The sequence below is a fragment of the Ictalurus punctatus genome, chromosome 9 (genome assembly GCF_001660625.3).
Source record: "Ictalurus punctatus breed USDA103 chromosome 9, Coco_2.0, whole genome shotgun sequence".
In the NCBI taxonomy this organism is placed as follows: domain Eukaryota; kingdom Metazoa; phylum Chordata; class Actinopteri; order Siluriformes; family Ictaluridae; genus Ictalurus; species Ictalurus punctatus.
Window position 1 is genome coordinate 12,112,742 of NC_030424.2, and position 11,577 is coordinate 12,124,318.

General features: G+C 36.8%; 1 protein-coding gene across 3 annotated transcripts in view; it reads right to left on the reverse strand.

The window, feature by feature from the left end:
• ldah (lipid droplet associated hydrolase) overlaps positions 1 to 2,740 on the reverse strand; it is a 46,871-nt gene extending 44,131 nt beyond the window's left edge. For all 3 annotated transcript variants that reach the window (XR_001813621.3, XM_017476457.3, XM_047157603.2), the window contains exons 1-2: positions 2,596 to 2,740; positions 508 to 699 (exon numbers count right to left, since the gene is read on the reverse strand). Coding sequence is in view for 2 of the 3 variants with exons in the window: in XM_017476457.3 (XP_017331946.1) it covers positions 508 to 699; positions 2,596 to 2,689 (286 nt within the window). In the remaining variant the exon portion in view is untranslated. The remainder of the gene's footprint in view (positions 1 to 507; positions 700 to 2,595) is intronic.
• Positions 2,741 to 11,577: the final 8,837 nt, after the last annotated feature.

The window sequence follows — 11,577 nt, forward strand, 5'->3', positions numbered from 1 at the left end:
CTTTTCAAGGAATCATGCCCTAGAACCATGGGCATACTCTGATCTGACAGGAATAGGTTTTTTTATTGTTATGGGTCAGACAGCAACTTCGTCGTGCTCCGCACTGTATCCTGCTGGACTCCATCCATAGGGAATAGTACGATGGCTTTATTGTTTTCCTTGTACAAGTCACTATGGAGAATATTGGTATTGACTAAGGCCACAAACCGAGTCCCATTCAGGTTCATTTGGTTCAAGCTGGATATTTCCAGTTTCAGTATGTGTAATAGGCTTGCCATTCATACATTAAAATTTGAATTTAACACAATAATGTCTGCTTTGTTAAAGCGAATACTTGATTTGTTCATGTTTGCCGTCTGTTATTTTTGCCTATTTAATCTCCGTTATTGACACAATTAATAACCATTTGTGTAGAATATTTGGGCTGCCAAAAGTTTACATTAAATGCTTAAAAACATAAATAACAACAGTGTACATACATTTTGGAAACTGGCCCATTTTGCCTACCTGGGATAATGAGGATGAGTACTTGGGGTGAATTAGAGTTTTTGGTAGTGTGCAGGTCTGTCTGCCCGTATTTAAGCAACTCAGTGACAGCACCTCTGCAGTAGACATACTCCAAAGCTGCATCCTCTTTCTGGAATTCAGACATCAGGCTGCCCATTGCATTAGCTGGACCAGCACGGCCAGGCGGTGGGCCTAACGATACACAAGCAAAAACAGTGCTGAGGTTTTAATCTCTATTAAAAACCTCTATTATCTACTGATGTACTTATTTTTATTATTAATGTAGATAACACTATACACATGCCCTTTCCACAGCTACATCCATGAACACTACTGCATCACCACTTAGATAGAGAAGGTATCCTCGGTGAGAAAAAAAGCAAATCAATCTATAAAGTTAACTCATTCCATTCTTATTGGCATTTATTAATGTGTACTATGAGCATAAAGTTAAGCAGATTGAACAGTTGATATACAAGGCAAGGTACCATTTGGGATTCAGGCCTCCTTCAACCTCCTCCAGGTTCACATTTGTGCAGACCTAACATCTCTAGAAACAAGTCCGTCCTTGACTTTGATTTAGTTATTAAAAAAAATAAATGCTTCATAATTCTACATGTAGTCTAGTATACTTTCTTTACAAAATATAACTGAACATGTTTTATGCCAAAATTTCCATACGGTAATTACTGTTCTTTGAATAACTTAGTCAAGGACATTTCGATTTTAATTTGTGGGTGCAAAAGCATGTAAACGAGTGCTTATATGATCCCTTAATAAATCCTTTGTGACATCAAGGCAGGCTACATGTGTGAGGTACAGATGTGAGAATCAAATACACTCCCATATTATCTTCTTACACCACATTCATCTAGCAGATTATTAAGATCTTCTGATAGGTTTCATCTGTATGTCCCTCGATCTTGTTTGAAAACGAAGGGGGATAGAGCTTTTTCAGTTGCCACCCCTCGTTTATGGAATCAATTGCCGCTATTATCATTTTTAAAACGAGGCTGAAAGCATATCTCTTCTCCCCATGCGTTTTAATATAATTTTACTATTGTCTATTGTCTGTCTTTATTTGGCTTTATTGTTTTCTATTTTACTTTTCTGACTCTGTTCAGAAGTTTGGCAAGCTTTGCTTTCCAATTTACTTACTTTACTTACTTACATGTTAATGAACATGGCCTTTCTTTGTCCTGTAAGCATCACACATGACCATCCGCTAATGACCTAATGCCATCTACAGCCCATATCATTCAATATAGAGCAACTGCGTAGGCTATAAGCAGTTCATTGTGTCATGGAATATCATTCATAGTTGTTGATTTGATCTTGTGCAATTCCTGCTTTAGTACCTCATTCTTCATGGAAGTTAGTAGTGGCACGTGGTGTCTGTGATCACGCGTGTATCCGAAATGCTCAGAGTCCCTGTTATCAAGGCACACGTTTGGAAAAGGATTTGAATGCAGAGATTTTGGGCACAATTGGTCCAGGTATTGTTTTTCCTCTGCTGTTGGCTTTGCTATCAAATAACATCTACATATGCAATGCATTATATGTCAAACATGAAACTGTTTGGGATTCCTTGAGAAGCAACAATTCCAGAAATAGTTCCTATGGTGTTACAAAACATTAATAACGGCTTGATAAATAATTAATCTTGCTAGTTGTCTGTAATATAGAATAAATCCAGAAGAATGGCTCTTCAGCTAATGAGAAGTCTAATATATCCTGTATAACATACTGTGTGTGTGTGTGTGTGATTTATTCACTTATTCATTCATTCATTTATTCTCTGTATATGTATATGCATTATATCTAATATAGAGTAGAATTCTTTTGTTTTATACTCTTAACTATTTTTTTAAATTGTGCTTCCTCGGGTAATATTTAGTGCGTTTTTATTCTTTGGTTTTTATAATTGACATGTTTATAATGAATATTTCAAAACTCATTCATTAATAAAAAATCAGTCCCCCATTTTACAGTAAATATAATTCAGTTTTCAAGACTGCACATCATTCCTATAATTTCAGGATCAAATCCGGGCTTTCTGGGTTTGTTATAAGTCACGACGCTCCTTACCGACAAAGAATTTTGCGTCGTTTTGGATGCCAAGAAAGTTTATAAAATTAGTTTTCATATGAGTTTCCAGTCTCCTTCTCAACACAGCTATCATAACAAGATCACTGATGAATCGATTGAACACAAGCTTCCGTGATTGGCTTCTTCTGACCCTTTGATTTGCTGCTTATTGAACGCTTTGTCTTTATTACTGCCACCTGCTGTTTAGATGTAGTAACTGTAACGTCACTCTGGTTTTTAGGCTGTTTTCGAATAATGTAGGGTAAGTTTGATGTCACCGAAATTTTCTGTCACGTCATAGCATTAGCACTTTAAGACTTTCCCCGAAGAGACTGTTTAAAGTCTACATGAAATCAAAATGGACGTTTTGTGGCTTTAGTATGAATATGTTAGCCTTAAGGTTATCTATAAGCTAGTCTGCTCCAAAACAATGACAAAATTCACATTTAGAAGATATATCCAATAAAAATGTACAGTCTCTCTCTACCACTAATACGGAACAACAAATTTGATGACATCATTCTGCACTTCATCAGATTTTCTGTCCAATCAAATGCTCTATAGAATATGAAGTGTCACACCCCCCAACATTATACAAATCCTTGGTACTAACTGTCAAGTGGCTTAGCCCAGGTTGTGAGGTAAGCTAAACGCTATTGGCTGCTTAGAAAGAGGGAGGAGCCACATGATATGTCCTGCCCTGACTTCTTAATTCAGGGGAAATTACTTCAACATATCAAATAACGCTGTGCTTCACGGAGACTTTAATCACAGAAATTATATCTGTTCATTGGTGTTGCTGGTGGTCATTTTCCATTAGTGCACATACTATCTGTGGGTGTAGTGAGGAATTCTGTACTCTCCGAAGCAATATTACTGTGGGCCAATCGAATTTCAACATTTGTTCAGAAAAAAATATTGGCATCAACTTAAGCTAGGTTGACCACTGATTACCTGATTGGCTCGTGAAGATAGAATTCAATCTTATTCCACAATAAATGCTGAAAACACTATAATAATATAATAAAATAATAATTTTCAAAATAATTTTGAAAAACACTACATGTTAATATTTACTCTTAAAGCAAGGACTCATGTAGGGATGTACAGATCTGATACTGAGTACCAGTTTCAGGACTGATGCTGGCCCAAAACATTAGACTGCTATTGATGTTGATTGACATGCGATATAGGACATACATGACTTAAAAAACACCACCATCAACTATAGCAGAAGCTTGCAAAGAGTAGACTCTGCCCTTCACAAAGAAAAGAGAACTCTGCCAGAGTCATTTGTGTTATCTCACCTGTTGATAGCAGGTCTGCTGGTAAGTGTTTATCCTTGATCCTTGATCATGCAAAGTGTCCCCATGATAATAAAATAAATGAATGAATAAAGAATACATGAATACATGTATAATAATAATAATAATAATAATAATAATAATAATAATAATAATAATAATAATAATAATAATAATAAATGTACTTAGAAAAAAATCACAAATAATACTTAGAAAGAGGCCTTGTCTTAAAATTTTAATGCAAAAGTTGAATAAAACTCTGTATTGGCAACATGTCATGACTGTGTTACTTACTCAAAGTTCTAATAAAGTAGACTACTAAAGCATTAGTTTGTGCAACTTAAACATAGATGCTATACTGAGTAGGCAGTGCTGAATAATTTATATTCACAAAATTAAGCATTCACATTAACCAGAAAAATTTGGAAACAACAAAAAAGTGTACATTTCTAAAAGAGAGACAGCACATTTTGTGAAAACAATCTGATGGTTACATATAAATGTGATGTTGTAATGAATAACCATCTCTAAGTAAAGGAAATTATTATTTCATGCAACAAACATGTACAATGGTGCTTGAAAGTTTGTGAACACTTTAGAATTTTTTATATTTCTGCATAAATAGGACCTAAAACATCATCGGATTTCCACACAAGTTCTCAATGTAGACAAAGAGATCCCAATTATACAAATGAGACAAAAATATTATACATGGTCATTTATTTACTTAGGAAAATGATCCAATATTACATATCTGTGAGTGGCAAAAGTATGTGAACCTCTAGGATTAGCAATTTAATTTGAAGGTGAAATTAGAGTCAGGAGTTTTCAATCAATGTGATGACAGTTACATGCGAGTGAACATTTTATTTAAAGAACAGTAATTTTGAAAAATTGCGAGCTCCTCCGCATATTGCGGAGTTTCCTTGATTTCTGCGTTAATTTCTGCTATAGCAAGGGCTCACTCAACAGGAAAGTGTTTGCCCTATTATGCAGAAATTGTGATTTCGCATAACAAATAATGCCAAAGAGAGTGAAGAGAGTTGGTTGTGTTTGCAGGGTGGGAAGGATGGTGTTACTCTTTCCCCTGTTAATCACAGGAGACACCAGCCAATCCTGGGTGTCTTGGAGCTGTGGTGGCTGGCTTCACATGTCTCAGAGGATGGACATTATTAGGGGGACATGATAGAGAAGAGCCAATGGAGGATTTTTAATGACCACAGAGAGTCTGGACCTCTGTTTAAGGTCTCATTCGAAAGACGGTGCTGTTTTTACAGTATAGTGACCCCATCCCTAAATGGGGGGCATTAGGCCCCACACAGAGCACAGGGTGAGCACCCCCTGCTGGCCTCACTAATAACACTTCCAGCAACAACCTAAGTTTTCCCCAGGAGGTCTCCCATCCAGGTATTGGCCAGGCTCAACCCTGCTTAGCTTCAGTGGGAAACCAATTTGACTAAAAAGCTAGAATATTGGCCACTTTACCTGGTTAGTTAACTAATGCTACTTCAGCAACAACTTATCTAAGTTGCTTAAAAAAATAATGTTTAATGACTTTTCTCACAAAATATTTGGCATAACTATGTTCAATTGTAAACAAACCAATTCAACTGATTAAAAAAAAATAAATCAGTGATGTTGTGTGAGGACTGGAGGAGTCAACTGCTTAAACTCACAACATAAAATATTCTCAGAACACTTGTCTTATAAATGTAGCCAATTATGCAGTTTAAACAAAATAACATGAATACAACAACACAAAGACTTTCTTAGATTGCCAAATTATGCAAATTACTCTTCAACACAGTCATGAACATTACGGTCCCCTCCCGACGTCGTGATTTACTCTGCTCATCTACGGCACTCCGTAAAACACGGAGTAGAACACGTATGCTGCAGGATTAAATTTTGAAAAACAAACAATGCCTCCCTTGCTTTTTTAGTATCTTGTTCTGCCCCATCACTTTTGCTTAATTCTTTAAGAAATGACAAAAAAGGCTTTTCCCACCATTTCTATGATGGATGAGCACAACTGAGTACCAACTGTTCATCATGGAAGTGAGCTGACTGAATTTTTGGAACACATGATCGATTTAAAGAATTATCATCCATTAAAATTATTTTATTTTCATTAACATTACTTTATTTAGTTTCTATTCAGCCATGCAAATAAGTTTCCAAAATGCAGGCACTTAATTTCTGAGAAGTACCAGATCCTGTTCCAGCACAAATTAAGTACTGTTGTCTGCGGGTTGTCTGGATAAACAATCCACATGAATGAATGGTGACAGAAGTTACACACACATATATATATATATATATATATATATATATATATATATATATATATATATATATATATAGTAAATAAACAATTTGAATTTGTTCTGTTCTGTTTCATAGTGGCATTTCAGAGTGCAATTTTTGACTATTGACATGGACTCTGAACAGATAAGTACAGAGAATAAGCCAATACTTTTCCAGCCAATCATCTTGAACATCTGCAATCATCTAAACATTTTGTTTTCATCATTAGATTAAAAAAAGCCATGCCGTAATCAAACCAGAGAAGGTAAATAAAATGAAACATGTATGTAGACTACAATTTTTGATGTAATGTCTGTAGCACTATAGCTAGTCTCTGGACTGTTGAGTTGCCTTAAGGAAAATGATTTATATACATGCCTTCTTTCATATATTTATTGGCTCTGCTACAGTATTTTTTTTTTCAAGTACTCAGTTTGTTTCATTGAAATATTTTGCTGGGTCTCCAGCTGGACCATGGTCCACCAATTGACAAGAATCGTTGGAGACAAAGACAGAAAGGAATTTTCTGATGCTTTTCAAATGTCCTTTATGGGTGATGTGCTGTGCTTCAGGCTGAGCAGCTTCTCAGCTGATTATTACACCAGGCAAGTCACGAGATGACTAGTGGCTGGACGTTGAATTTCATAATCAAACAGGTACCTGTACAGTCTCATTGGTAGATCATTATCATGGTCAATGAGGGCTACCAAGTCATCTACTATTGCCCCAGTGTTCCTGATGGATCTAGATGAGAAATACATTCAATTATGTGCCACTTTTTCAAGCTGCTGTCATGTGTTTCCTCTGTCAGAGAGTCCAACCCTACACAACAGTCTAAAATATCCCATACTTTACCCTATTTATTACAGTGATACATTGTAGCAGCTAATGCATGGGGATAAGGATCAGTGCCTACAGGGAAGTCAATAGCAAAAGTGACAAAATACAAATAGACTTGCACAATTAAAATCAGAAAGGAAGAAATGCAAGCTTCTTTTTAGTTTTACTTTGTAGGCCTCAATTAAGTATTTCTAAAATTCCATGCACTCAGCCTGACATCCAGGAGTCCCTGTCTCATCAATAATACTGTTTTACTGGAAACATGCATGAAATCCAACCACACTCAGTCCAACTCATTTTGGCACATCTGTTTGAGAATACTGGAGAACATTTGGGGGCACCTGTGAAAACACAATATTAAAATATCAAGAGCAAATTTTTTGGAGAGTTCAACATTCAAACATGGAAAAAAGGCATATAATGTCAAGTATTTCCTGCATACATGCTGATGGGTGACAGTATGAATATTTCTTATTCATTAATAAACAGATGTAATACGTAGATGTTCTTTTCAGTTTGTAGTCAATTTGAATACAATAAAAATGTACACAAATTTATGAGCTTCACATGTAAAACAGCTCACTATGGTAACAAATCCACATTTGGTTTATTTCAAGGAATCTGCAGTGCAATCTTGTTCATTTGCACAATCTAAGGCCAGCAGCAAACACTTGATCTATGCATCTGAGAGCCTTCAAACTTGCTCTGTGGATTTGATAAGGTTTATAAATATAAATATTTCCATATGGCTAGCATGAAAGTTCTAATAAATGAATGCAGAAATTTTATCTGCAATGTGCTACGTGGACATATTGCAAATAAAATAATATAATATCTATCCAGCCATCCATTTTCTGTACCTCTTATCTTACCCAGGGTCATGGGAAGCCTGGAGCCTATCCCAGGAGACTCGGGGCACATTGCAGGGGATACCCTGGATGGGGTGCCAACCTATCGCAGGGCACAATCGCACACACACTCATATACCCATTCTGGAAATGCCATCAACCTACAACGTATGTCTTTGTACTGGGGGAGGAAACTGGGGTACTCTGAGGAAACCCTCAAAGCACAGAGAGAACATGTAAGCTCCGTGCATGCAGGGTGGAAGCGGGAATTGTACCCCCATCCTTGGAGGTGTGAAGCAAATATGCTAACCACTAAACCACCATGCCCCCCAATATAATATCTCATAATAGGCAAAATTCTAAACTATCTAAAATTATTATCAATTCTAAATTATAATATCTAAAATTCTATTTAAAATTTAAATTGAACGTAATCAACCTTTTAAATGTGTCCAGCGGTGGAGAAGGTTTCAAATGTAGGCAGATTTTATTGCAACATGATAACAAATCCAAAACGATAATCAAAAAGCAGGGTCAAAAAGCAGGCATTGGGAACCAGAACAAGAGTCAAAACAGATAGTGCACACAATAAACAAAGGCTTAGTGCCATCATCAGTGGACTCAGAGCAAGGCTTTGCAGTGTGTATGTTAGCCCGGGGTATTTATGTGTGTGTGTGGATTGAGTCCAGCTGTGAGTGATCAGTAATCAGACCATCATGGACTACAGAGACAGATCACACGCGTGGTGAGTTCCGACCACTCCTTCTTTCACCAACTTAACCATTTCTATGCACACTTCAATGCTAGCACTGCTAATATTAGCCAGTCTGTCCAGGATTTTGCTATTGCAGAAATGAACGCAAAGTCAAGCATACTCCACAATATGCAGAGGAGCTTGCAATTTTTCAAAATTACCACAGATTTGTGGTAAGACACGTCATGTGACGTCATCACAGCTCACTGTCTCATAACATGGCGTGAAGAGGACTCTAAGGTGAGTGAATGACAGGAAGACAATGGGTCCAGATGGAAGTCCTGGAAGTGTTCTGAAAACCTGTGCTGACTATCTAGACCCACTGATTACAACTATTTTCAATCTGTACCTAACATAGTCTGCTGTCCCCACATGCTTTAAGACAGGGGTACTCAATAAGAGAACTGAAGGACAGTCCAGTCTGGACGGAGATCTATATCTTTGTGATGGCTATCTGACACCTGGTTAAGTGATTGTGCAAACACACATGTATTAAAGTTTGGTGTGAATGGTCCTTTAAACTAACATGTTAAATGCCTGCAACAGAATCATATGAACAAGCAGAAAGATAGCCAGTACTTTTGTACTTTCGCTCACCTTCCGTTCTTAACTGTTGGCATGTGGCAACACCATCCAATCAGAGCAGCATAACGTCATCATTATTGTGACATATTAACGTCATCATTATGACAACTCTGTATTATCTCACTCTCCGGTCCTAATGTAATATCATTTCAACATTTGACTTTTGTCAGGTAGCTGTTTTGTTTTGGTGAGTGGAGTAAGCAAATTAGTAAATGTCAGAAGAACTACGAAAATGGCCTGTTCCAAATTGTCAGATCTGAAGGAACATGTACAGTGCATGTGAAAAAGTATTGTAGATCTGATTTCTTCTGTTTTTGTGTATATCTCCTACTAAATAGTTTCTAAATAGCTTCTAAGTTCTATAGCCTATCCATTTGGGTCAAGGTGGGAATAAACCTTGAATCGGGCTCTGGTCCGTCAATGGGCACCACACACACACTCATTCATACCTATGAGTCATGTAGCATAGTCAATCAACCTACACGCATGTTTTTTCAAACCGAGCGAGGTAGCGACACTGCCTACTGTGGCTGCAGAGGCTCTTTAATGTTTAGGCTACATAATGCATAGGTAATAATGGAAGTACTAGGTTTGTAGCAGTTTGTTGGTCAGTACCTGGCACAGTGCTGCAGAAACCATGACCTAATCTGGTTTGTCCAGTAGAATTAATCATCCTTAAACTAAGCTTGAATATTAGCCTGCCTGACACAGAGGAAGATTGTCCAAAATCATATGTTGCCATAGTAACTAACAGGATATAAGCCATATGAATTTGTGGAAGTAATCCAGTGTCTTAGAAATAATGGTCTTTTAAAAAAATATATAAAAATACAGCTATTAACAGTAAATGAATAATTAATACATGAATTAATTAGTAATTAATTAATTAGTTGGGTATTGGTAAAAGTAACAAATTTAAGATCTATACCATTACATTTGGGATGGCTGTCAATGTTTTAGTAAATTTAGTAGTTTGCTATTAAGTGTGTAAGATATAGTATACATAAAGTATTCAGCCCCCTTTAGTTTTTGCAGTCTTTACTGTATTATAGACTTAATTTAGAATAAATTAAATTGACTTATTTTTCCCTCATCAGTCTACACATACTGTAATAGCCTATAATGACAAAACAAAAACAAGATTTGGGATTTTTTTTTGCCAATTTATTAAAAATAAAAATTTTAGATAAGTATTCAGTCCCTTTATTCAGTACTGTGTAAAGCACTGTTGGCAGCAATTACAGCTTTGAGTCTTCTTTGGTTAGTCTCTCCATCAGATTGGTTGGGGAGTGTCTGTGAACTGCCAGCTTCAGGTCTTTCTACAGGTGTTGTATGGGAATCAAATCTATTTAGCTGGGCCACTCAAGGACATTGAGAGACTTGCCCTTGGGTTGTTGTCAAGCTAAAAGATGAACTTTAGTCTGAGATAATGTGCACTCTGGAGGACCTTTTTACTTCAGTGACCTCTTTGTATTTTGCTACATTCATTCCTCCCTCTTTTCTGGCCAGTGTTCTTGTTCCTGCCACAGAGAAGTACCCGCATAACATGATGTTACCACCGCCATGATTCACCATGCTTCACACACCCAAAGAGTTTTTGTCTCGTTAGATCAAAGAATCTTTACCTCATGCTCTCAGAGTCTTTTAAGTGTGTGTTATGTGGCCTGATTGGTGGAGTATTTCTGAGATGGATGTCCTTCTGGCAGGTTCTCCCCTCACTGCGGAGGACTTCTGATAGATTGGATTTTGAGTTCTTGGTCACCTCCTTGACCTAATTCATTCTAGCTTGGTTACTGAGTTTGGCCAGATGACCAGCTGTAGGAAGAGTCCTGGTGATTCCAAACGTCTTCCATTTCACAATGATGGAGCCCACTGTTGTCCTGGGAACGTGCAAAGCTTTAGAAATGGTTTTATATCCTTGCACAAATCTATGTCTTGACACATTTTTATTGCAGAGGTCTACGGAGAATTCCTTAGACTTCCTTGCTTGGTTTTTGGTCTGACATGCACTGTGAATTGTGGGACCTTATCCACATAGGTTTGTACTTTCCTAAATCATGTCCAATCAATTGAATTTACCACAGGTTGACTCGAGTCAAGTTGTAGACGCATCTCAAGATAATCGATGCAAGCAGGATGCACCTGAGCTCAATTTTTGAGTACCTCAGCAAAGAGTCTGAATACCTAGCTAAATTACATTTGTGAAATAATTATTTAGACATGTTTTTGCATTGTCATTGTGGATTACTGTGTGTACATTTATAACCAATGAAGTAAATTTAATTGATTTAAAATTAAATCTATAATACAATAAAGTGTGCAAAAAAAAAGTCAAGGGGTCTGA